This window comes from Thalassophryne amazonica, chromosome 1, assembly GCF_902500255.1.
Source record: "Thalassophryne amazonica chromosome 1, fThaAma1.1, whole genome shotgun sequence".
Classification (NCBI taxonomy): Eukaryota; Metazoa; Chordata; class Actinopteri; order Batrachoidiformes; family Batrachoididae; genus Thalassophryne; species Thalassophryne amazonica.
This window is the reverse complement of record NC_047103.1, coordinates 128,593,904-128,621,875: the sequence shown is the minus strand read 5'-3', so window position 1 is coordinate 128,621,875 and position 27,972 is coordinate 128,593,904. Positions and strand designations below refer to the sequence as shown.

At 40.8% G+C, this 27,972-nt stretch overlaps 1 protein-coding gene across 1 annotated transcript in view; it reads right to left on the bottom strand.

Moving 5' to 3' along the window:
* Positions 1 to 132: 132 nt before the first annotated feature.
* Positions 133 to 27,972, bottom strand: part of LOC117514139 (E3 ubiquitin-protein ligase HECW2-like) — a 193,652-nt gene continuing 165,812 nt past the window's right edge. Inside the window, exons 32-46 of the mRNA XM_034174480.1 lie at positions 23,623 to 23,807; positions 12,333 to 12,435; positions 12,164 to 12,260; positions 11,973 to 12,056; positions 10,268 to 10,377; positions 9,887 to 10,007; positions 9,662 to 9,775; positions 9,410 to 9,562; positions 9,214 to 9,312; positions 7,641 to 7,770; positions 5,509 to 5,655; positions 5,199 to 5,313; positions 3,232 to 3,317; positions 3,023 to 3,135; positions 133 to 1,830 (exon numbers count right to left, since the gene is read on the bottom strand). Of these exons, the coding sequence (XP_034030371.1) occupies positions 1,719 to 1,830; positions 3,023 to 3,135; positions 3,232 to 3,317; positions 5,199 to 5,313; positions 5,509 to 5,655; positions 7,641 to 7,770; positions 9,214 to 9,312; positions 9,410 to 9,562; positions 9,662 to 9,775; positions 9,887 to 10,007; positions 10,268 to 10,377; positions 11,973 to 12,056; positions 12,164 to 12,260; positions 12,333 to 12,435; positions 23,623 to 23,807 (1,769 nt within the window). The 3' untranslated portion in view covers positions 133 to 1,718. The remainder of the gene's footprint in view (positions 1,831 to 3,022; positions 3,136 to 3,231; positions 3,318 to 5,198; positions 5,314 to 5,508; positions 5,656 to 7,640; positions 7,771 to 9,213; positions 9,313 to 9,409; positions 9,563 to 9,661; positions 9,776 to 9,886; positions 10,008 to 10,267; positions 10,378 to 11,972; positions 12,057 to 12,163; positions 12,261 to 12,332; positions 12,436 to 23,622; positions 23,808 to 27,972) is intronic.

Below are 27,972 nucleotides of genomic sequence, written 5' to 3'. Positions count from 1 at the left end.
AAGTGCCAAAAGTAATGACAAATTGTGCATAGCAGAGATAACCAATGTTCTGTGCAAATTATCTGAAAAAGAATTCAAAAACTAAAAGTTGGAAAAAAAAAAAACCTGGCAACACCACAAAAAAACTGATTTAACTGCATGAACTAAATACATACTCCTGATATCTGATAACATCTAATTTAGCTTATGACAAGTCACTTCTTACAGGACTTTGACCTGGAAATTTTTTTCCAAAGTAAAAATTTGTGGAATTGGAAACTAGTGTTGGCGGAGGTTTGCACTCTATGAGCACGGTGCTCTAGTTTCTGTTTGAATTCAGATCTTCGGTAATTTCAACCTCGATGTTCAGCTGGCCCACCGATGAAGAGAAGAATCAAAAGCTGAACTGCAGTCAAACTTCAACGAGGGGTGATTGAAAAGTTTGTATGTAAATCCACACACACTTTTTCCAGCATCGCTGCAGGGCTTTAATACCTTTCTCATAGAAGGCCCTATCCTGGAGAACCCTACTCTATGTTTTCTGGGTCAGGCTCAAAACTTTTCAATCACCTATCGTAGGTTGCGTAAAACATTTGCACAGCACTGTGACTGTGTCACTTCACATGTGACATGAAATATCAACTGTTAACACAGAGTTCAACATGACAAGTGAAAGAAAACAACCAAAATCCTCCATGTGGAGTTTTCTTCTGAAAATGTGACCAAGATGAAAAAAGGAAAATGATGAGCAGTTCCAAAAAGCTGAGCAGACGTTCTGTGATGTGCTGCAGTAACACTGAAAAATGGCAACTTATATTCAGTCTGTCTGATCCCGTTCTACTCGCCGTCACTGAAGTGACTGACTTTTGGTTTGTGTTTGATTAGATTTGTGTGTCATGATCTACAAACTACTTTGAAATAATTAAATTAAAATAAAACAAATCTGGGTCAAAGTCACAGAAGGAAGTGGACACAGAGAACTAAAATAATTAAAAAAAATAAATGACCAGAGTGTTGCTGTAATGGACCCAGATCTGTCAGGAAAATCAGTCCCTCACAATTTAATTGAAAAAAGTAGTAACATCCAAATAAAGTCTCAGTCTCATGTGATTAGAAAATCTGATTTTTGTCTTTGTTTTTTCTTCCTGCAACAACAATAAAGTATTTTGTCTGGACTCCAAAATGAGCAGCGGGTGATGTATGCTGAAATCACACATAATCTGAAAAGTTTCCTGGGCTGGTCCTCCTAAGGCTTAGACAAGGGTGTGCACAACCAACACGTGCACGACCGTGAAGCTCCAACAAGGACCGTCCAAACAGAGCAAGTTCTCCTGAATCGTGTAAATCCCCTCAGCGAATGAACATCAGAGCTGATGTGAGACAGTGAAGGCAACACTTAAAACCTCCAGTGGGATTCTTTAAAAGAGACTACAACTGAGTGGTATGAAAGACAATGTAGAAAATATCCCACACTGCTATTGGTCAAACCCAGTTATTCCAACGGCATTGTGGGTCTTCAATCGTCACATCCCACAGGTGAAAGTGTGTATCACAAAGCAGGTGTGAAATACATGCAGGTCTATGTACTGTTACTTTCACATATGGGACTTTGGAAAAAGTTTGGCATTCTGATTCCTGGGTTAAAGGTCATATTGTGACTCTAAGGTCTGTGCTGGACCCATCAGAAAGAGTTCTGCTTTTCTCGACGACCAGACCAGCGGTCTGTTGTGGGGTGGCGCTCATTCAAGTCCAAAGGTGCTGGTCTCCTCCACGGCGGTCAGCATCTTCTCATACAGCATGGAGAAGGATGGATAAGGTGGCAGGTCCAGTCGGTTGAAACAGGTATGAGCTCTGGAGAGACAACAAATTTAACATAAGTTAAAGTGGGCGTATTGTGGGAAAAAAAAAAATCTGTATTTATCTTACGTCTATAGTGAAATTTGTTGGGGTCCCATTTTAAACATTTTCATTCTGTGAACGAGATATGTTCAAACATCTTCAAGCTGTATAACAATTCATTTTGTGGTGAACTGCGTGGAATACTGAAAGACAAGCGAGAGCTTTTATCTTTTTGGCACTCTGCCACTAGGAGGCGCTCTTATTTGTCAAATCAAACAACACAGACGTGAAGGGGCAGCATCAAACACAATACACGGTTCACTTATAGGGACAACATGGTGACACTTAACTCACTAAACCAACTGAACTACAAAAACACAATAAATCAATAACACTAGCATTAACAACACTGTTAAACTAACATGAACCACAATAACAACATTTAAAACCCCAAAACCCAGAACTCCCATAGTGCACTGCAGCACAACAATTTACATGTTTAGTGACCGGCCCAGCGATCACTCAAATTTAATTTTGCTGAGTATCATCATCATGACATTAAATTATTTTCACGATTATGCATTTCTTAATGCACTTCAGGTTATATGATCGGTTGATTTTACTGTTCATTCATAAGTAGGAGTGCAGAGTGCATTTATTTTTCTGCAGCAACCAATTACAGAGCCATGTCATACCTAGCAACAGGGCCAACCCCGCCTCCTCACTAAGATAGGAGTTTCTGTCAACTCCTTGCCCAGAGTTGCTCTCAGACTGGGAGTCCTTCCCAGGATATTTTAGGCTAAGTTAGGAGCTCTCTGAGAGGGCTTTGAGATGCACTGAGGATACGGCCCTGGTCTGAGCAGGTGTGTGGTTGAAGGCTTAGGTTTTTTGTTTTGTTTTGTTTTTTAATTCTCAAAGCCTTGGACTGCTTGTGTAACATTCTGTCTTTCTGAATTGCGAGCCCTTGGAAAAACAGCAGCAATACTGGACAGTACAGCATGTAGTACTCCCATCAGACAGTTACTTTGTTAGCTGGCTCGTGTCTGCAAAAGCTGACTTGCTGTTGTAGTCTGTATGTGTGAGAAACTGTTGTCTTATCTGTCTTACAGGACTTTCTGCAGGCACAGAGTTAGAATGTGATAATGTAACCAAACAAAGAAAAGAGATGATTAAAAAGGAGGCAGCATCAAATTGTTGACCATACCTGGGCAGCGATGTGATTTTCCCCCATTTCTCCACACAGAACCGACGTGGACCGTTGCTGCCTCGCAAAGAAGCAAAACCCTCGTAAGGAATACTGGAGGTCCCAGTCACAAACTGAACAGACGGAGAGGAAGCAAAGAAAAACAAGAACAGGCTGGAGATAAGAACGATAACACACGACTTCTCTCGAGTCTCACACAAAGTGCCGACCTGCAGCAGCCGCAGTCTCTGCTCATTGTTGAACCGCTCCACTGCTGCCCAGAACCACCGGATAACAATGTGGTTGTCATGGTAACCTGAACAGGAAACAGTGTCAGCAATGTTAACGTGCAAGAACAGTGACGGTGAAGAACCTGAGCCCAACCTGAAACAAGTAAAAGCTCCTCGGCAAACTGGGCCAAAACGACCCAACATAACAGTCGGACACCAGGCAGACCCCAAAATACACCACTGACGTCCAGTAACAGTTCAGAGGCCACATGAAACAAGTTCTTTCAGCTCCTCCCTTTTTGTTTGGATCTGCATGCTGATCTGGCACAAGTTGTACACCAGATGCCCTTCCTGATGTAACTCCACATTACATGGAGAATAAGCAGAGGTAGTCTTGAAATGATTTTCAGGCAAGCACACTAACCACTTGGTCTCCATGCTGCCTTGACCTTTGACAACTTTAAAATGGTCAAAAAAACAAACAAACCCTTTTTTCTTTTTTTTTAAGCTGTACACACCTTATCGCTACCTCAAGAGTCGCCCTCCCGAGTAGATCTGTGGACTGGTGGGATAGTCTTGATACTGGTATCAAATTATTCTCAGCATAACCAGCAGTTCTCTCTGGTATTTTGTATTTGTGGTAGGTAGCAGCTAGGTGACATGTGAGCGTGTCCTTGGTCTTTCTGAGTTGTTGAGGTCTTCAACACTGAAGCACCTGCATGCTGGATCATGTATAAATAAATGGGGCTAATTTCAGCCCAAAATCTGATCTCTAGTTCCAGTGGTTACTGATATCACTTCATTTTCAATTTATTTAGTTTATATAGCGCCAAATCACAACAAAGCTGCCTCAAGGTGCTTCACACAAGTAAGGTCTAACCTTACTACTAAATACTCAGTGGTGGGCATAGTTCCGCTAATCGCTAATTAGCGAAGCTAACTTTTTGTTAGTTGATTAGCTTTTCAGCTAACTTTGAAAAATATCAGCGGCTGAATTAACCTCGCTAAATTTAGTTAAGATAACTTTTAGACTGCTAACATATTTTTGCAGGCATACTGAATAAAGCTTAACAGTTATAAACATTTATAAAGCGTGAAATCATACATTTTAGTGCCTGCCTGTTACATAAGATCTAACTACACCAGAACCGTAGTGGTGTCTGAATCCATTGCAAGCAGAAGATCATTCACCACTTTAGTGAGAGCCGTCTCTGTGGAATGATATTTTCTAAATGCAGACTGCAGTGGCTCAAAGAGATTATTCTCAGTAAGGTGGTCTACGAGCTGCTGTGAAACCACTTTTTCCAGAATTTTAGAGCAAAATGATAGATTTGATATCGGCCAATAATTTTTCAATATACTATGGTCAATATTAGATATCTGATATCTGAGATTTGACACCAAAATTCTTCCTGAGATATAGCATAAATATCTAAAATGTCTTTTTTTCAGTTTTAATATGTGTCCTGCTGGCTGATGGGTTGTTGAACTGAGTTAGTATGTGGCTCATAAAATCAGTGAGACTAGCGAAGTGTTTGAAAACCAGTATGGCACAGACTCGTGTGGAAGCTGCCTCTTACATAACAAAAGTCTTGCTGAATAAATGTGCAGTTAGAGGTGCAGTGGTTTGTAAATACATACTCTGTGAAGTGAGAGTATAGCATGAACACAGCCACAGATACTGGACATCTGACATGGAACTAACTTAAAATCGCTATTTCCAACTTAAGTGAGTGCATGAATTTCTTTATTCTTATGCAGAACTTCCTCCAGGTAATGAAGATCCTGACCAAAACCATCAGCAACCCTGCAGAGATCTCAACCAAAAACAAGTTTCGTATCTGTTATTCAAATTTCAGAAAGACTCCAAAAGATCTTTATACAAGTTGAAGGTCAAATTTTAACATCCCCATAATGGTCATTCCTGGGTTCATCCATTCATCCATTGTTTTTTTCTGATTCTGTACCTCCTCTGTACTCTGTGTTGTTCCTCCAGTCTGATAAGTCAATCTCAGCGGTGCCAGCGATCACCAGCTCCAGCTCTCGGGCATCAAACACTGACACCAGTCTGGCATCCACCACCTGGGAAACAGCACATTGTCTGGGTGTTTCTGGGTTTTTTGCCTTTTATTACACAAACTCAAACACTGTCACGCACAAACATGTCAACAGCAGGTTGACACAATTTAGCACAACGTCACAGAGCACCTTATACGCATAACGTGTAAGTACAGTGAAATTTTCAAAAGGTCAACAGACACAGAAACACAGCAGCACCTCATAGAAGCCTCGGACCAGACTTTCAGTCTGCTGTACCACTCCTCTCTCTATCCTCCACTTCACCATCCGTTCAATGTATTCCTTCTTGTTCTTCTCTGAGACAGGGATGTTGGTGCCCCCTGGCTTCAGCTCCCTCTCTGTTATCTGTTAACAACCAAAACAAAATGGATCTTTGCATCTTGTTTTATGTTGCATCAGTTTTATGTTCCTCCTCTGCATGTAAAGCAGAGAGAAAAACCATTTTGTAGTTCAGGTTTTCACTCCTGTTATAATCAGAAATGTCCTCAAGCTAAACAAACTCAGTCAGGGTTTGTGGGGAAAAAAACCCTGTGAATTTTTTTTTTCTGTGAAATTTAGCACATTTACCAATGTGTGGGTATAACACATAGAAAACTCACTCATAAGCATATTAAAAATACCCAAACTCTAAGATCACTCAGTTTCAGCGTCACTAATCTTCCTGTAACCAAAAAGCTGGGACAGTAGTATGTTTACCACTGTGTTACATCCCAGCTTTTTTGAAACGTGCTGCAGACATCCATTTCAAAATGAGCAAATATTTGCACAAAAACAATAAAGTTTATCAGTTTGAACATTAAATATCTTGTCTTTGTGGTGTATTGAATTGAATATAGGTTGAAGAGGATTTGCAAATCATTGTATTCTGTTTTTATTTACATTTCACACAACGTCCCAACTTCATTGGAATTGGGGTTGTACAATGATATTATGTACTTACATTAAGTTTACTAAATAAAATCACGCTCGCGCGCACACACACACACATGCACTTTTAATATATAGATGATTTACTGCCCCCTGCTGGAATGGCGTGTGAGTCCAGAATGTAAACATCAGTGTCCATCGTTCACTACTGTTAGCTAATATCGCTAATCTTTCCAAAAATATTAGTCCTATCAACTTTTTGTTTTCACAGTGTTCATCCTTGACCCAAAATATATAAGCATGCCAAATGGCAAATGTCTGCTCTCCCCAGTTTCTCCATGATCGAAGCCACACACATGCACACACGCATACACAGGCCACTTGGCTATTATAATACAGATTTTACATTGCATCTTAATCAAACATGCCCCAATCACTCTCATATTTGAAAGTGAAGTGTGAAGTGCAGACTGGCACCCACTATCGTCTGACAAAGTTTGATACGGATCTGATCTGGATTGTGGGTTTTGTGGACATTTGAATTTAATGTTGAAAAACCCATTTGGTGTACATTTTGCATTATATCTTAATCAAACGTGCCTCAATCACTCTCATTTGTGGCCATGAGGTGCAAACTGGCACTCTCAATGAACAGACTAAGTTTGATCTGCATGTGATCCATATTGCGGATTTAGCGGATATTTGATTTTAACACTGAAAAGCCCTTTTGAGCTATATTTTGTATTATATTTTAGGTTATGAAAAGCCACTTCTAACAGGACTTTTATCTTGAAAATTTTTTCCAAAGTAAAAATTTGTGGAACATTGCAATGATGTCAGCTGACCTCTGCTAAAATAAAATAAATAATACTCATAATAATAACCAACATCATCATACAATTAGTGCAGTGTCAAGTCACTTCCAAAAAATATACTCCATAAAAGGCAGTGTTAGGGAATGTCTTAATCACACCGCTGTGGATGTGATGGAATGACTGACATCCAACTTAATTAATATTTGGTGTTATATAAAAAAAATCATAACTCTGGCCTGGTTGTTCTTTTCAGCTTGTATTTTTCTATGAAATTATCACATTTACTAATGAGTGGGTGCACTGCATAGAAAAGTCACATGAGTATTTAAAACAAACAAAAAAAACTGAGCATCCCTCAGCATCAGCATCACTAAACCTCCCTGCACCCAATTCTTCATGGGTGCATACAATGCTGTATATTTGGTTATAAGCAAAATGTAATGTGCACATTTATTGTCAGAATCTCCTTGGTCATCACTGGCATAAAGACAGTGCTGCATATGCATCCAAATTCTCAAAATTCTAACCTGGCGGGGGTTTTGTTGGCCTGGCAGCCCAACAGGCCTATAATACTCTCCGAGAAACACTGCGTGTCCTCACAAAGGTAGAAATATGCACCTACACACAAACACATGCTTGCATGCTGACCTGTCCAAAGACTTCTTCATTGACGGTGAAGGTAAGATCCAGCATGTCTTCGATGTCATTGTCCTTCATCCACTGAAGGGACTGATGAAACTCTTCATCCAGATACTCCAGGTCACTCAGGTCACACGGTCTACAATCCAACGTGAATAAAGGAAAAGGTGACGGCCTGGACTGCAACATCTACAGGAGTATAAAGTCCTGGTCACACGACACTACCGGAGGACACCGAACTTAAAATGAAACAAGAAATCTGGACTTACGCTGACTTTCGGAGACATCGTTTAACCGTCGTCCAGCTTCAGAAATCTCAAACTGTTGAAAAATGTGAACGAATCCCAACGACGACCTCAATTTGTCCGTATTCCATTATGCTTTCTGTGTTGACGATTCCTTATTATTTGCGCAGTTCCCGTACCTTCAGCGTTCCGTTTGATTGTCATCCAACTTCATCCAACCTCCCACATCTGACGTCTTGCATGAACGTTGCCAATATCTTAAGGGATCAATAACTAAAACTCAGATGAGCTGAACGTGACTTGTCCATGTGTGGGAATGTACGCGTGCACGCACGTTGTTGTTGTGAAGACAAACATGTTGTCAATACAACCAGATCCTGCATCTGCAGGTGCTGCGGACATGAGCACAGGCTGGTTACAGACGTGAGCACAGACTGGCTGCACTTGGTTTCATACCCACTGTCAAGTCACGTCATCATGATTTTGATTTTGTTAATTGGTAAATGGACTCCATTTATATAGCGCTTTTCCATCTGCATCAGACGCTCAAAGAGCTTTACACATCAATGCCTCACATTCACCCCGATGTGAGGCTGCTGCCATGCAAGGCACCCACTACACACCTGGAGCATCTAGGAGATTAAGGACCTTGCCCAAGTGCCCTTAGTGATTTTCCGGTCAGGCTGGGATTTGAACCGAGGATCCTCTGGTCTGAAGCCCAACGCTTTAACCACTAGATCATCACCTCCCCTGAGGTGATGGTCAAGGTCGCTGTTCGCTTTGTTTTTCTTTTGTTAGTTTTGGTTTTGTTTCGTTCCTTTAAGTGCTCTAGACTTGCAGGCTTTTCGGTGATGGGAGAAGTGCAGGCTCATTGGTCCACTTTTTCTTGAGGATTGACGATTTCCTTCGTTCAATGATGTGACCGGGCCCTTACACTACTGTCTGTGCCGGGAAAGGTATTCAGCCCCAGGTCCTTACCGATTTTATGCCCAAGAAGACAATCATTGACCGCAAACTCACTCTGCGAGTTCTCAGTGAACGTAATGTGAATATCGGGAGTGCTTCTTTACAGCCTATGTTGATTTTCTCTAAAGTGTGTGATTCAGTTGATTGTGCTGTTGTGTGGGCTTTCCTAAAAATTGATGGGAGTATGCTAACTGCACTTAACGCTAACACGAACATCCACCAGGGTTAGCATTTCTTAGTAGTGCAAAACAACAGTCCAAAGCTCTAATGACTTCTGAAACTAGGGCACAGAGCAATTTTTGGCTGTTGCCTCCTGTGACAGTTTTGTCATAAAGTGGCACAAAGAATCTTAAACGTAATCTCAAACGTACATGCGCAGGAGGCCTTTATAGAAGGGTCTAGTGAAGAAGGCGTCCAACAGGTACTGATGGATTAGAGCTAAGCCCAGAATTCGTCCGCTGAACCGAAACCTGATATGGACACAAATGCATGCACAGAATCAGAATCTTTAAAGACGTTTCCAAAGTATCTTCGTATACCTTAGCTTAGCTTAGCGTGTGTGCTCACCATTCATGGTGATTGTCTACAAAGGCAGACATGGGGCTAATCTGAACGGTGTAGGTGTCGTTGGCAGAGTATTCAAAGAGGCCATAATAAGGATTGAAAAGCTCCCTGGACACCAAGAAGAAAAACTCTCTGGAAGGCCCGCTGTAGTCCAACCTGCACAACAGATTTATCATTTCAAAAGATTTCCTTAAAAAACATACTTAAAAACATACTAAAAAAAAGGTCATGTCTCCTCTCCTTGTTCTTGCTCACCCTTCCTCGCCGACAAAGCTGACGTAGAGTTTGCTGCGCTGCAGGTCTTTACGGGAATAGCACATTATCTGGTTGAAGGCATCTTCCAGAAGATGGTCACGACGGATGATTAACCTGAGGAAAACAGAAGCGCAACGACTTTCATTAGTGTATGTAAATACGTGTAAAAGAACAAAGTGCAAGATCTTCTTGTGCAGACACTTTACACAAACATGGAGCACTTGCTTTAGCTTCCCTGGTCCTTGGCCGTAGCCTTTTGTTTCCAGCTTTCTGTAGAAGTTGCGCAATTTGGCCTCAAAGTCTCTTTTGTAGGGTGCTGGGGCTCTGGCATTAGCTCTCTGAGTTCCTGCAGGCATACAACAAGGAGAGTGGAGACATTTAAAGGCAAACGGCCAAAAGTTAAAGCCATGAATTAGCAATGTGTGGTGGCCTGTGTTTTGAACTCTTTAATTGCTTATTGATTCACGGCATTTCTCAGAACAGTTTTTGACAGTTTTTGGGAATCATCTGTGGATCACTCATGTTGGGTAAATAGATGAATCAAACTTTCAAAATTTTTCTGCAGTACATGTGTGCCAATATGACATCTGTCCATCGGTCTCTAACCAGGCGAGTTCTGCGGTGAGGAGACAGGCGAGCTCCGAGGTGACTGGCAGTAGCTGGGGTGAAGTAAGGCATGAGGAGGCACGTAGGACATGACTTCATCTTCAAAAAGACTGCAGAGGAGACAGAGAGAGAGAGAAATAAACAATTAATTCAGTTAATGTTGTTGGACTAAAGCAAGCAAAAAGGATACAAAGAAATGGAATATAAGAATTAGACGAGATGGATAAAAGAATTACAAAACACCTATGAAGGAAGGGTGTCAAAGTTCAAGAGAATAACCAGGTGTATAACAGGTATGTATGCATACAAGATTCTGCTGCAGGGCGCATCACTCACACTCAAATAACTGAATACCTCTGCAGCACTTAGGAGTAATAATCACAGGCATGTTCGACAGACACAGACACACACACACACACACACACACACGGTCAGTTTTATAAATTAGATCACGACCTGCTCTGCTATGCACAGCCACAGTAATTAAGCAGTCGACACCAAACTTGCTATGGTGTCTGGGGGCCTAAGTTTGAAAGTGTATGTGTGCAAACACACACACACAACACACACACACACACACACACACCACACACACACACACACACACACACACACACACACACACACACACACACACACACACACAAACACAAACACGGTCAGTCTTCAGATCATGACCCACTCACTGGAGCCCTCATTTTCACAGTTCACGTGGTACTCAGGTCAGGTAGCAAACATTACACTTTATTTACTACGTAGTAGCGGCTGGCTAGAGTGCACTTTAATTACAGTCTGAAGACACCAGTGCGCACCGTGTGCCAGTTAAAGTGTGTGTTTTTTCAATTAAAATGTACCTGTTGTGTATGGCATGCCAGAGCACTGCCGTGATATGACGTGCTGTCACCTTTTATCATCATTCACTTGAATCTCATGAATGTCACAAATTTCTCTATGAAAATTAATGATGACAACATACACACAATACAATGCAACTTACGACACCTTAACTAAGTGACATGAAATATACAGTGACATGGCTAAAATTCTTCTCTATTAGCCGTGCGTAGAACAGGTAACTCAGGTAGTTAAATCATAAAGCCATCTGAGGTTAAATGATGTGCATTATCACCAATTCTGTTCACACATCCAAATCCTCCACTCCTGTGACACAGTTAGCGTGACAGGATTGCATTACACAACAGCCTCTACTACAACTACTCTAATTACTCGGGGTTCACATGTTTCATTGTAACACACAGTATATTGATTCTTTGGTCAATTATATCATATTTGCTAATATCCTCCTGACTCCCTTCTTGGTAGTCAGGAGGATTTATGAAGTCCATCACAAGTGAGAAATTCAGGGCCCTGCGATCAATATGAGTCTATATCATAAAGCCCATGAACTGCCTGATATTAGGTCACTACCACAGTTACTCATTGTTTTGGAAAGAGGTGGGCATGAAGAGAAATGCTGACACTGTTTTTTAAGGGAATTTCAAAATAAAGCTATGATGAAATAGATGTTTTCAAAATGCATCAATTATATTGGATAATTTTTTAATCAATACATCGAGCCACATCAGTGTTTTGTTACACCCATACAAATTATAATAAAGTTAAAAGGACATAATACAGAAGAGAGCCCAAAACAAACTTTTATTTTTTTATTTACAACAAGACGTTCCCAGAAAGAAGGTCTGACCTGAGCAGCATGACCAGGTCAGCGTCTCCTGATAGCCTGGCCAATCCTGACGCTCCGTCTGTTCGGATCAGCTGCACTTTCTCCCTGTTGGCAGAGGATTAAAGTCATTGCACCCTCTAATGATCATCACCTCCATTAAGCCCACAGGTACATAAGCCCACTGTTGGAGTAGAGTTTGCTCCTGCGTGTACCTGAGTGAATGGTTCCGGCTGAAGTCTGACTGTCTCTCTTGTAAAATCTCAAAGATGTTGGGTTGTCTGAGAAATGCCACAATCTTTTCGTTGTAAGCTGGAAAAAGAATGCACAAAAATGTAGGTTACGTTTGCTGATCTTTGAAGGAAGCTTTGTGTACTTACGTACCCACTGGGACAGTGTCTTGGTATTGCCCCCTGTTGACAGAGCTGAAGGTGCTGGAAGGCCGCGGCAGGACAGGCGGGCCAGGGTGACGAGGATCTTCACCTACCTAAGGACAGGAAGATCATCATGTGAGTGTTTTATCCACTCTGGGTTATGGGAGAACTGTATTTGGATGGTGTCCATCCATACATCCATCTATTTTCTATACCTGCTTACTTCAATTAATGGTCATTGGATGGTGACTGGTTTTGCAACATTGTTTTCTGTGCACCCCCACAATGGAGTCAAAATGAAATAACCAAAATGTGATTGTAGTGTAGACCTCCAGCTTTACTTCAAGGTGTTTAAAAAACAAAACAAAACCCACACCAGCCATTCATATTCAAGGGTGGAGCTAGGTTTCTTAGAAGGCGGGGGGTTTGACTAGGGGGTGCGGGGCATGCCCCCCCAGGAAAGGTTTGATTTAAGGGTGCATTTCCTGCAATCTCAGGCAATTCAAACGTATTTTGGGCATTTGGAACAGGTAACTGGTATAATTTTATTAACAAGCTGAGATGGCTGATAAATAAAAAATTAATTAAATCTGTTTCCGACATCATATGTGATGGCAGTGTTTTATACTCTGCGTAATGGTGATGTTCCACGCTAACAACCAGGCAGGCAAGTAGAAAGCTGGAAATAGTACATCATTATTTGATATTAATGAGTCTTCATTGTTCAAGATGATTTATTCTCCTGGTTCTCAAAGAACACAGAGGTGTAGAAGATTTGCCTGGGGTGAGCCTGAATGAAGCGTCTGACTACTCCTCAGTGTTACGTTCCTTCACCTTTGTGTAGTGTACTGCCATCATGTTCAGTCCTGCAAAACTCTCGTCAGAAATAGTTGCTTGCAGATGTGCTTTCACATGTCAGCGGACAGAGAAAGATATTGGACAGTGCACAAGTAACTTGTGTGGCATCTTATTGCTTTGTAAATAGTTGTACAAAAATGCCTAATGTGCATTTTAATATAAATAGTTTTCCTCTACTTGCACCAATCTTGTGTGTTTTTTAAGAGCTGACGTAACGTGTATTTTTCCTCTGAGATCAATAAGTTATCTTTATCTTAGTTGTATATAACGTGTTTGCTACATTGTACATATGTTTTTGAAATTTACAATTATATTTGCATTCTTATATTATATAGTTATAAAAATGGTTTATTAAACATGTTTGTGGTTTTTACCGTAAAAAAAAAATTCTATTTTGGATTTTATGCTTTTGTGTGCATTTAGGTTCATTGTGTTAATACAGTATGTCAGAATGAAAGAAAAACTGTCAAGTCACACAGATGAGGTTGTGCTGACAAAAATGATTCCAAACAAGGCAAAGTAAACAGTTTTTTTAATGGTAAAACCAAAAGTACTCAAAAATGGCCAATTATACCCTGGGCCCCAGAGGGTCAAGCTTTTGGCTGGCAAGTTGTAACACAGGACATTTAATTTTTGGCACACAGTTCCTAGATCAGCCAGTGATATTACAGCCATTTTTATACACAGTCCCTCTATTATTTCTTCTTCCATTACAGTGAATTGTTTTTGTTGACTCACCAGTCTTAAGCCCCAGTCACACGGCACAGGACGATAGCGAACGAAGGAAACAAAGTCACAAATCATCGAAAAAGGTTGGACAAATAATCCTGCACTTTTCCCATCACCGAAAGCTGTGACTCGAGTGCAAAAGAAATGAACATTTATGATGACGTGACTGACAGAGGGTATGAGACAGAGTGCAGCCAGCTTGTGCTCATGTCTGCAGCACTGGCAGGTGCGGGTTTGGTGGTCTTGACAACAACGTGTGCACAATGCAGGCCAGCCACAAACAGCTGGAACTGGCATAATAGCTACAGTAGTGATAAACGTTCTGCTGCTATTGTTTCTGTATGAAAACGTTGGTTTTTCGTCCCACACATAAACGGGTCATCAGCGATACAAGGATGATACGTTCAGCTCGTCGGAGCTTTAGTATTGACCCGTACAGATATCATCAGTGTTCATGCAAGACGTCAGACTTGGGAGGTAGGACAAAGTTGGATGACAGTCAAATGGGATGCTGATATTACGGAACTACACAAATGATGAGGAACTGTCAAGACAGAAAGCAAAATGAAATACGGATAAATTGAGGCTGTTGTTGGGATTCGTTGATATCTTTTGACCAGTTTAAAAATTTGATGGTGCACCAGTTAGAGAAACAAAGCTGGACGATCTTTAAATGATGTCACTATAAGTCCAGATTTCTTGTTTCGTTTTGGCTTCCGTGTCCTTTGTTAGTGGCGTGTGACTGGGATTTTGCCCTGTAACTGTAAATAGTTGTGGATGAGGCTCTTTATTTCCTTCGTTTTGGCTTCAGTGTCCTTTGTTAGTGGCGTGTGACTGGGGCTTTAGCCCTGTAACTGTAAAATAGTTGTGGATGAGGCTCTTTATTTCCTCTGATGGTAAAGCTGCCCATTTTTCTTGCCAAAACCTCCAGTTCCTGTAAATTTCTGGGCTGTCTTGCCTGAATTGCATGTTTGAGCTCTCCAAGTGGCAAATTATATTGAGGTCAAGAGACTGGATGGCCACTCCAGAACCCTCACTTTATTCTGCTGTAGCCAATGACAGGTCGACCGACTTTGTGTTTGGATTGTTGTCATATTGAATGTCCAAGTACATCTCATGCGCAGCTTCCGGGTTGATGAGTGCAAATTTTCCTCCAGTATGTTCTGAAAGCATGCTGCATTCATCCTGCCATCAATTTCTGCCTTGCTTGCCTATGGAGTTCACACATCCCCAAATATTCAACAATCCACCTCCGTGTTTCACAGTAGGAATGGTGCACCTTTTGTCATAGTTTAGGTGAACTGGAAACTTTAGAATTGTCCAGGTCTCCCTTGCAAAGAGATCTCGATCTCAATGGGACTAACCTGGTTAAATGAAGGTTAAATTAAAATAAATAAAGAGGCCTTGTTGACTCCTCTTCAAATAGAACATTTATGTTTGTGGCCATAAAGATCAAATTTGGTCTCAATCACTCCAAATTGCTTTGTTTTCTGTGCTGTTTGGCATATTGTAAGTGGGATACTTTGTGGTATTTGTTGTAGCAATGGCTTCTTCTGGCAACTCGACCATACAGCCAATTTTTCTTCAAGTGCCTCCTTGTTGTGGCTCTTGAAACAGCCACGCCACTTTGTTTCAGAGTGTCCTTATTTCAGCTGAAGTTATTTGTGGGTTTTTTCTTTGTATCCCAAACTATTTTCCTGGCAGTTGTTGCTGAAATCCTGTTGGTCTACCTGAGCATGATTTGGTCACTTCTTGATTAGAGTTGTTGAACACTGCTGATTGGCATAAGGTCCTTGGATATCTTTATATCCCCTTTCCTGCTTTATACACTTCAATTTCCTTTTCCTGCAAATCCCTTTGACAATTCTATTGCTTTCTCTATGACTCAGAAATCACAAATGTCAGTGTAGCACTGGACGAAAGATACAAGGGTCTGTCAGGAGCCCTGAAACTCACTGACCTTTTATACACATACACACTGATTACAAGCAAAACAGATCACCGGAGAGGATGGTTACCTTTTGTTGCCATTCAAACCGTTTGTGTCAACTTGTGTGCATGTTATTCAGGCCAAAATCACCAGGGTATGTAAACCTCTGATCAGGGTCATTTGGGTAGTTTCTGTTGTCAGTAGCTTTAAAAAGAGTAAACACATGACACATGACTTCACACAAGCACTAACCATGAGTGAAAAAAAGATTTTGTGTTATCATTTATATTATCTGAAAATTGGCCAAAAAATATAAAAATTCTGCCAGGGGTATACACAGCTGTACATTCTGCAGTTGATGGCTTTTAGGGAATGACAAGAATCACCCACAAAACCTGGTGTTTGCACAAAAACTGTGTTCAGTGGTTGATAAAACATGGCAAAGGACTGATTAATAAAGATAGTTTAGTCGGTTTCTGCTTTTAATGTTCATGTGTATGCGGGTGATTCTATGGAAATGTGGATCTTTCAGATTTATTGTGCTTGTGGTTTGCATGAGCCACATTTTACCTTTTTGTTTTTGTTTTGTTGTTTGTTTATCTCAACAACCAAGCGACCTAGGTGGATTACACTTGGTGGGAATATTACTTGGATAAATATTGAGACATAATTAGATTTGTGATTAAGTAGTTTGGTCAAAGAAAGACCAAGTAAAACATGTTCCAAAACACCTTTTTTGTATATCTTAACATCAAAGAGGTGTACAGATGGTATCAGGCAGTAGTATCCAGCTAAGATAGCAAAATCTTTGTGACTGATTGGTATGAATGACTTCAAAATGCAGTCACACATGATGAACTCATATAGAGTTAAAATAAATACCATTACTGACATATGTATATTTATATATCGTGATGTGATGAGCGTGCAGTGTATGCATCAGCCCTCTGATTCGTTTTCACTTGTAAATGTGCCATGCAGTGTGGGACTTGCACCCGTCCAGTCATGGTCTTGAATCCTTCTGGTCCTTCCTTGGTGCTGACCAAGGCCTCAAATTTCAGTTTGCAAAGGTTTATAAAGTAATTATTCTCTGAAAATTCAGCTAACCACAACATAATATTCACAGAGGTTTCTCTCAAGCAGTGACCTCTACCGCACTAAGGCAATTTTAAGTAATAACAGGAACTTTGTTCGGATAAAATTGGTTTCAGTGGACACAACAGTGAGGTTTCAAAGCTAATGTGCTGTTTTCCAGGATGGCACTGGCTTACACCCGTCTGAACTCTGAAACAGACCAGCATCCCTGAAGGAGTCAGCGTAAGCTGGGCTAAATATGAGAAGAATGTGTGTACTTATGTACCAGCCTCGTGGGCTGACCTCCCAGCGCTGTGGCTACGTTGGCGTGTCAGGTGTTGGCGATGAGCCAAAGGCTCGGAGGACGTGAGGCTCTGGAGAGGCACCGGGGATCGTGAAGGGGTGGCACGGCAGTTATGGTCCACAAAGAAAGGCTGCGTGTGCACACAGAAACAGTAAACATGGTGTAAATTATACCACAGACTACATTAGAAATGCTTTGTCTTCACAGTATTCCTTTAAATTCTCACAGGGATGTACCTACATGAGATCACATGCCATGTGTTACCGTATATAGTTTTTACTTCTGCCAACAAAGTTGGAGGAGGTTATGTTTTCGCCTGGAACACACAATTTTTCATATATCCTTATTAAATTTTAATCAATTTTTAATACACCACTACCTCAATTTGATTAACTGATATTTACATTTACTGTTACCTATCTTTTGTGTGTAATTTTATTATAAATTTGATTGCAAAACAAAGTCTGCATGAAGGACTTCAAATGTGTTTGTCTTTTAACCAAGTATTTCCACTTAGTTTGGGGAGTCCACCGCTTATAGTTCTGCTGGACAAACATTAGCCCATGAAATATTACATATGTAAGACATCAGCATTACAAAAACAAATGTTGGGCAGTTGTTTTGATTAAAATGAATGGCATTTGGCTTATGTCTAAAACAGGTTAACCCGGGCAGTGCCGAGTACCCCAGCTAGTCTATATACATAAAGGGTTAATTCTGTTTGTCTGTCCGGGATAAACTCCCAAACTATAATATGTAGCCCTAAAAACTATATCTTCTGAATCCTCATGACATGGGGAACAAACTGGTACCATTTTTTTAAACGTTCTGGGCAACCAATAATTTAATGCTTTAATGTATTCTCTTTATTTATCTTTTATGGTTACTTGATGTCATCAAGAAAGCCTGAGTACAAAAATTATAAAGCGGTCAGAATTCTAATTCCACCCCACCCCCCATCCTGAGGATGTCATCAAGAAAGCCTGAGTACAAAAAGTATAAATCAGTCAGAATTCTAATTCCACCCCACCCCCCATCCTGACGATGTCATCAAGAAAGCCTGAGTACAAAAGTATAAAGTGGTCAATTCGAATTCCACTCCAGCCAAACTATAATATGTAGCCCTAAAAACTATATATATTCTGAATCCGCATGACATGAGGAACAAACAGGTATCATTTTTTTTTTTAAAGTTGAACTTAAAAAACAGGGTAACCTGGGCAGTGCCCCAGCTAGTTTCTTTCATATTTGAAAGCATTACACTATGTAACACAATTTTTGTTCCTGGCTTCTAAGTGTTATATTTCAACTGCTTATGTCTAAAGTCTATGGAAAAATGACTACATTCAGCACAAACTTTGATTTTATTTTTTTTAACGTTCTAGAAAGTTCTAAAAGTTTCTTGAAATTTCTAGATAATTCTGGAAACTTCTAGAAAATTCTGGACAGCTCAGTTCAGTTAAAGAATATTCTAGAAGACTACTCAGTAGTAGTGAAGGCGAATCGAGAATATTCTTGAAAACAGACAAATTTCAAAATATCATTGTCCTGATCACAGAAGCAAAGGTTCTGTGGAATAACAGCTATTTTCTATTTATTTAAGGCATAAAAGGTCAGGAAAACACACTGTGTACCCAGGAACAAAACAAAAATAAAAAATTTGTTACATAGTGTTATATAGGCTGGTATATCCTTTATCGATGTACATATTTTGTTCTGAATCTGATCTGGATTACAGATTTTGTGGCCATTTAAATTTAACACTGAAAATGTATATTTATTTTACATTATAATATATTAATCAAATGTGGCCCAATCACTCTCATGCTTGAAAGTGAGGTGCAGACTGGCACTCACTATCGCCTGACAAAGTTTGATCTGGATCTGATCCGGATTGTGGATTTTGTGGACATTTGAATTTAATATTGAAAAGGCCATTTGATGTACATTTTGCATTATATCCCAATCAAAAGTGCCTCAATCATTCTCATTTGTGACAATGAGGAGCAAACTGGCATTCTCAATGACGAGACGAAGTTTGAACTGCATCTGAGTCGTATTGTGGATTCAGCGGATATTTGATTTTAACGCTGAGAACCCCTTTTGATCTGTATTTTGTATTATACTTTAGCTTATGAAAAGCCACTTCTAACAGGACTTTGACCTTGAAAAATTTTTCCAAGGTAAAAATCTGTGGAATTGGAAACTAGTGTTGGCAGAGGTTTCCGCTCTACAAGTGTGATGCTCTAGTTTGTGTGTATAACGGCAGCGTTATCAATTTTATATGTATATATGCTCAAGAATATTGATATTCGGTAACTGGAACTTAAACATGTCTCATTTTAATTCACGACAGAATAAATAATAATAACAATAATAAAAATAATAATAATAATATCAGCAACAATACAACAATACATTTTTGTCACACAGGAAAGCAAAGAGCACTGTTGTGACTCAGGCTGAACATTTTACAGCTCATAAAAAGTGCTGTCATGACAAAACTCTGTCAATGGCAAATATGTGCACAAAATTGAACCATAACTGTGTGGTGAGGCTGAAAAGACAACTTGGGGGTTCTATTTTGTGTATGTCTGATTATTTAGGAATTTGGTACAAAGCAGACATTTAAGAGCTTGAGCTGCATCTGCCATCTGGCACAAAACAGCGCACAGCACAAAGGCAAATGTCATCACTAGTGTCTAACCGACGCTTTTGTCATTTTCACACACCAAGCCCATAATGTTCTTTAAATGTACTTGTGCTGATCTGTGCAGTCAGGGGCGTGTTGGTCTTAAAATGAGGTGTGGTCAGGCTCACTGTTGGTGCATTGTTGTTGTCACCAAAACCCTGGTCTAAAAGTTACATTTGTCTGCTATTTATATGGCAAAATATTCAGTACACCTAACTCAGGCAGGTTCATGACATTGGTTGCACACACAGAACCCGGCATGAGTACATCAAACTACAATCAATTCAAATTCAATTAAATATATTTATATGTTGCCAAATCACAACATAAACAGCTCCAAGGCGCTTCACAAGGGTAAAGTCTAACCTGACCAACCCCCTGTCCAAGTCTGGATTCAAATGACTCCAGGCAATCAAACTGCCTTATCTCAGCAGGCAGATTGTTCCACAGAACAGGGGCACAATAAGAAAAAGCTCTGTGGCCTGCTGACTTCTTTTTAAGCTTTGGAACACACAGTAATCCTGCATCCTGGGAACAAAGAGCACAGACCAGGATGTAAAGCTGAGTTAGATTAGCCAGGTGGGATGGTGAATAATTTTGTATGTCAAGAACAATACCTTAAAGTCTGACCTCACATGGAAAAGAAGCCACTGGAGGGAGGACAAATTCAGGGTAATACGATCAAACATTCTTCTCTCAGCCAGAACTCCAGCAATAGCATTTTTTTAACCATTTGATAACCTCTGGTGCTAAACTGCAGTAAATTAGAAACTAGTACATTATAGTAATCTATTCTGGAAGAGAGAAAGGCATGAATCAAAGTCTCTGTGTAAACCAGCGACAGAATTGGTAGAACCTTTGCAATATTGCGGCAGCAATACAAAGCAGACTTAGTGATTTGTCCAAACTGTAGGTCAAAGGGCAGTGTGGGATCAAAGGTTATCCTGAGATTTTTTTTTTTGCTTTATCACTATGATGAATAACATACAAGTCCAAGATTAATGTCAGATGATCAAATTGATGATCCAATTGTTGATGACTGACAATACAATTTTGATGATCCAATCAAGATGATCCAATTTTCAATGAAGACAGACAGTCCTCTAAAGTCAAGTGTGGGTGAGATTATCAGAGTTCATTGGCATGAAAAGCTGAGTCTCATCAACACAGTAATGAAAAGCGATCCCATAGCTATGCAATAGCTGACAAAGTGACATACAGTGCAGCAGGAAAATATTCACAGCGCTTCACTTATTCCACATTTTGTTATGTTACAGCTTTATTCCAAAATGAAGTAAATTCATTTTTCCCCCCTCAAAATTATACTCACAACACCTCATAATGACAACATGAAAAAAGTTTTTTTAAGTTTTTGCTAATTTAATAAAAATAAAAGAACTAACTAATCACATGTGGAGCGTCGATGCTCAGCCATTTTCAAATCTCTCCACAGATGTTCAATCAGGTCTGGGCTCTGGCTGGGCCACTCAAGGACATTCACATAGTTGCTCTGAAGCCACTCTTTGATATCTTGGCTGTGTCATTAAGGTCACTGTCCTGCTGAAAGACGAGCTGTTGCCCAGTCTGAGTTCAAGAGCACTCTGGAGCAGGTTTTCATCCAAGATGTCTCTGTTTATTGCTGTATTCATCTTTCCCTCAGTCCTGGCTCATCTCCCAGTTCCTGCTGCTGAAAAACATCCCCACAGCATGATGCTGCCACCACCATGCTTCACTGTCGGGATGGTGTCTGGTTTCCTCCAATCATGACGCCTGGCATTCACACATAAAAGTTCAATCTTTATCTCATCAGACCACAGGATTTTTTTTCTCATGGTCTGAGAGTCCTTCAGGTGCTTTTTGGTAAACTCCTGGGCCTGGTTTCATAAAGCAGTCTAATCTTGTTTAGTGGACTAAACTCACTTCATCAACTATCTTTTGACATTAGTTGTTGGACAAAGCACTTACTCTGTTAAATTTTCATGTTACTCGACTAAAGTTTTTAGCATGGGACAGATAAGGCTCATCTTATTTTAGTCGACAAAACTTCAGCGTCTTACCTCAAAAAAGGTAGGAATCACATACCACCACTTGATGGAGGAGGGACAAAGGAGAGACTTGCGGTGGGAGAGGTTGTTCCGGGACCGGAATAATCCAGTGGAGATGTTTACGAATGGCGAGGTTGGGAGCGCTTTTTCTCTGCTGCAGAGAACTCAGTGATGCTACAAGCAGATGGACCAGCCCGGAAGTAAACAAAACTGAAAACTGTAGTGCACTGGAAGCGTTTCTTGGCAATGGCACTTGCGAGGACACTATGACAGTGAAAATCATTGACTAATGTAAACCGGCTAATCTATGCATTGATGTGAAACGGAGATTAGACGGATAAAGTTGGGTGACTAACCTTAGTCGACTAAGTAAGCTTGGTAGACTGTCAGATTAGACTGCTTTATGAAACCGGGCCCAGGCGGGCTGACGTGTACCTTTTACTAAGGAGTGGCTTCCATCTGGCCACTCTACCATACAGGTCTGACTGATGGATTGCTGCAGAAGTAGTTGTTCTTCTGGAAGGTTTGCCTCTCTCTACAGAGGAATGCTGGAGCTCTAACAGAGTGACCATCAGGTTCTTGGTCACCTCCCTGACTAAGGTCCTTCTCCCCAATTGCTCAGTTTAGACGGGCAGCCAGCTTTATGAAGAGTCCTGGTAGATCTGAACTTCTTCCATTTATGGATGATGGAGGCCACTGAGGTTATTGGGACCGTCAAAGCAGCAGAAATGTTTCTGTACCCTTCTCCAGATTTGTGCCTCGAGACAATGCTGTCTCTGAGGTCTACAGACAATTCCTTTGACTTCATGTTAGTTTATGCTCTGACATGCACTGTCAACTGTGGGACCTTATATGTCGGCAGGTGTGTGTCTTTCCAAATCATGTCCAATCAACTGAATTTACCCCAGGTGGACTCCAATTAAGATGTAGAAATATCTCCAGGACAATCAGCGGAAACAGGTTGCACATGAGCTCAATTTTGAGCTTCACGGTAAAGACTGTGAATACCCATGTGCATGTGATTTCTTAGTTCTTTTATTTTTAATAAATTTGCAAAAATCTAAAAAAAAAAAACAACAAAAAAAACTTTTTTCACATTGTCATTATGGGGTTTTGCTGGAGCTCTGACAGTGACCATCGGGTTCACCTCCCTGACTAAGACCCCTCTCCCTGATCGCTCAGTTTAGATGGGGGAGCAGCTCTAGGAAGAGTCCTGGTGGATCAGAACTTCTTCTATTCCAATAACAGTAATGCAAAAAATATAAAAATCACTAAATAATATCACTTGACTACTTCACTACACTGCTACACCTTTTAAATGATCTGATGGCTTGCATTAAAGATTTGCATCTATTTCCTCACCAGAAAACCTTTGACTTGAATTCACCACCAGTAGGGCTCCAGCATCCAGTGCACATGTGCCTCAAAGGTAAATGACAGTTAACAATCTGGTGTAATTCATGTTGCACCCAAAACACACACCTGTGATTAATTAAGAGAATAAATAAAACTCCTCTGCATCCTGTTGATAAGTTTATGCTTAGATTTTGTGCCACATAAACAGCAAAGCGCTGGTAGACATGCGCAAATTCACTTGCACTATGTGCTTTGGATTGTGTGACAGAGATACTAAAAACAGGCCCAGATTAACATTGTCAGGGCTCCCACCTTGCCAGCGTGGTCGTGTTTCATCTCCCAGCCTCTGGGCAGCTCCAGCTGCTTGTTGGCAAACATGTTGAGAAAGGCCACCAGGTCCCTGTTGTGCTGGTATCGCTCAAAGTGATGAGCATCCCGACGAACCTTACTGATCATATGCTTCAGACATGTGTGGTAGTGAACATACGGTAGGCACTCTGAGAGGCAGAAGGAGAATGTGCATTAGCAGCCAATAGGAGGTGTGTCTATAATAAGGAAGCGTGACCTGAAGATATGGCCACTGGTGGTCACAGGTAACACAAACCGTAGCTTATATAATGCACTAATGCGCTAACTGAAAAGTTAACTTGACAACGCTAAACTGAAAATGCTAAAACATTCAGCTGAGGCTACTGATAACTGATAACTTTTATTATATGCATTTCCAACTCCAAATCAGAAAAAGTTGGGGCGCTATGAAAAATGCAAAAAAAAAAAAAAAACAAAACAAACAAAAAACCCTGCAGTAATTCTAACATTTGCTTTCACTTCTATTTCATTGCAGACAGCATCAATCAAAGATACGAGGTCTGTCCAAAAAGTATCGTACCTCTTTATTTTTTCAAAAACTATATGAATTTGAATCACGTGTGATTACATCAGCCAAGCTTGAACCTTCGTGCGCATGCATGAGTTTTTCCACGCCTGTCGGTTGCATCATTCGCCTGTGGGCAGGCTTTGAGTGAGCACTGGTCCACCCCTCCCGTCGGATTTCTTTTGTCTGAGAACTTGCTGAGAGACTGCCGCTTTGCTCCATGAAATTTTTTTCAGAAACTGTTAGATTCTGTCGGCGTCACGTGGATTATGGACTGTTAAAACCTTTTTAAAGACGGCCCACAGCGGCGGAGGGAGCGCGGCACGCTGAGCGGCCATTCGACAGGCTGGATCGACCAGATCATTTCTAAACTGAATGCTGTGTTGATCCGGGACATCATGTGACTACCACAGAAATGGCAACAGACCTGGACATAGCACTTTTGTGGCACATTCCACTGTTACAGGAGATTTTGTAATGAAAGACGTGCGGAGGATTTCGCGCGTCGGCACGAAGCAGCTCAGGACGCGCAGCAAAAAAACACTTCCGTCTTGGAAGTCTCACAGGACATGTTGGGGCATGTCCAGCTGTTACACAATTTCTCGGATACTCACTCGACTGAAAGCCATCGAAAGCCGTCTGAATCTTCTGAATGGTTTCCAACACGGAGGTGTTTTTTTTTTTTTTTTGCTGCGCGTCCTGAGCTGCTTCGTGCCGACGCGCGAAATCCCCGCACGTCTTTCATTACAAAATCTCCTGTAACAGTGGAATGTGCCGCAAAAGTGCTATGTCCAGCTCTGTTGCCATTTCTGTGGTAGTCACATGATGTCCCGGATCAACACAGCGTTCAGTTTAGAAATGATCTGGTCAATCCAGCCTGTCGAATGGCCGCTCGGCGCGCCGCGCACCCTCCGCCGCTGTGGGCCGTCTTTAAAAAGGTTTTAAGTCCATAATCCGCGTGACGCCGACAGAATCTTCACCGATATACAACTGAATCTATCGAATGGTTTCCAACTGCCTGTCTCTAACAGTTTCTGAAAAAATTTCATGGAGCAAAGCAGCAGTCTCTCAGCAAGTTCTCAGACAAAAGAAATCCGACGGGAGGGGTGGACCAGTGCTCACTCAAAGCCTGCCCACAGGTGAATGACGCAACCGACAGGCGTGGAAAAACTCACGCATGCGCACAAAGGTTCAAGCTTGCCTGATGTAATCACACGTGATTTAAATCCATATAGTTTTGAAAAAAATAAAAAGGTACGATACTTTTTGGACAGACCTCGTATTTCATGTTTTGTGTGGTCAGTTCATTTGTTAATATTCATTCCTGCCATTTCAGGCCTGCAACACATTCCACAAAATGTAGGGATGTGACAATGTAGGGTCAGTAATGAGGTAAAAATAAATAACTCACTGTATTTCAAACCATTGATGTAAATAAGTGATTACATCATAATTTGAAGCAAAAACAGCAGAGGATTTCCAGTTTGTCAACAAAGAAAGGTTGTAAGAGATTAGCATATTACTCTTTCTGCAGTATATATCATTAAATGATTCAAGAAACCTGGAGAAATTTCAGTGCATAAAGGACAACGGCGCAAGCCTAAGCTGAAACATCTGTGATCTCTGATCCTTCAGGTGGCACTGGATCAAGAGCCCTGCGTTAATAACGCTTGTTACAGTGGTCCCTCGTTTATCGCGGGAGTTACGTTCCAAAAATAGCCCGCAATAAGCGAAATCCACGAAGTAGTCAGCGTTATTTTTTACATTATAGACGTTTTAAGGCTGTAAAAACCCCTCTCTACACACTTTATACACTTTTCTCAAACAGGCATTAACATTTTCTCACTTTTCTCTCGTGTGTAAAAAAGTTCAAACCTTAGTAGAAAACTAAGACCAACCTGTTTTTAGGCCCAAACATTTGTTTGAGAAATAAAAATAGAACGTTTTCCTATAAATAACTGTGACAGGTTGGATACATAAATTATTAATAGTGAATCACCAGTATTTCACAGTTTCTCTGATTGCGCCTCTTTGTCCTGGCGCCGCTCCGCTGTCGCGCCTTTTTCCAGAGTCAAACCTCGGTGCAGGTGTCTTTTTCCGAGTCAAAAACACAGTTATGGGTAGTTGTTGGCGCTTTTTCTTCTGGGCGAGAAGATTCTTATAAACCGACACGCAGAACACAATGCGCATACTCTCCCTTCGCTGTGCCACGACCGCCTGCTTGATGAGGATGCAGAACGTGAAAAAAAAAAAAAAAAAAAAAAAAAAAAAAAAAAAAAAAAAGAAAGCATGCAAAATTGGACTAAAAACATCCGCGAAACTGCGAGGCCGTGAAAGGTAAACTGCGTTATAGCGAGGGACCACTGTACACCAAACCATTTGTAAATTCGTCATGATTTTTGCTTGTTAAGCGTATTTTAGTGTGCACAGATCACTTACCTTAATATAGCTACCACGGAATGTGCCGCAACAAGTCCTGTGGCAAGATGGCCGCCAGTGAACAACGCCGGAGACTCCACCCCAAACCATCTACCCTTATATATATCTGTGAGTGCAACCCTGGCCTCCGCTTGAGCTCACCCATACCAGGAAGTGTTCAACATTTGACATTTCCTGTTTCACTGTGGACTCAAAATTTGGCACTTCCTGTTTCAGTGTGAACTTGCCACGAGATTCCATGAGATCTTGTCTGTCAATCCAGGAAGTGTTTGACATTTGATATTTCCTGTTTCACTGTGGACTCAAAATTTTGTTCCTTTTGTCATTAGACAGCTCTTTGGTCTTGGCCATGGTGGCTAGGTTGGAGTGTGATTGTGTGTGGACAGGTGTCTTTTATACAGGTAATGAATTCAAACAGGTGCAATTAATACAGGTAAAGGTTGCAGAATAAGTGGGCTTCTTAAAGAACTAACAGGTCTGTGAGAGCCAGAATTATTACTGGTTGGCAAGTGATCAAATACTTATTTCATGCAATAAAATGCAAATTAATTATTTAAAAATCATACAATGTGATTTTCAGATTTTTTTTTTTTTTTTATTGTCTATATAGATAGAAGTGCACCTATGGTTAAAAAATTACAGGCCTCTATTCTTTGTAGTTGGGAAAACTTGCAAAAATACTTATTTTGTCACTGTATTCACTCTTAATGCCAGCAAGAGGAGGGCACTCTAGTTTTTATTTATTGTCCTGCTGTGTTGACAAAGTGAATAATAAAGTTTGCATAGACCGCACCACTATGGACAGACATGGATCTGATTTGAAAGAGTTTTTGATCAGAAGTCTGACCAGGATTTCACTGGTGTTAGATCCTCCTCAGACACCCAACAAAACACAAAAGCAAGCAGTTAGACGCTGGTGATGATTTAAATAGTTTTTATTTCAGGAGACAAGTGCTGACCCACATTCAGGTTTCAGATGGACTGTACAGAAAGGTGTATGTGTGTTTAACATGACACTCCAAAATTTGGTGTGTTTCAGTCAGACACACGGCAGTGCTTCCTGCGAGGAACATCCGAACATTTCATCCTGTTCTTCAAAAGTTAATTCACCCAACAATGTATGACCATAATTACAATCATTCCCATATCTGGAAAATGAACAGGTCTGCTGTCAGTTTGAAGTCAATCTGTGTTAATATGGAGAAAACATTTAGTTTTTAATCCGTTTTCAAACTGTGATATTCTTCCTCCTCCAAAAATGTAACTTTGACTCCTGTGAGCTTTGTTTCGTGTATAAACTGAGGCGGTGGTTGTGAGGTTTTGGTGTCGTGGGCGTGAAGCACTCTGGT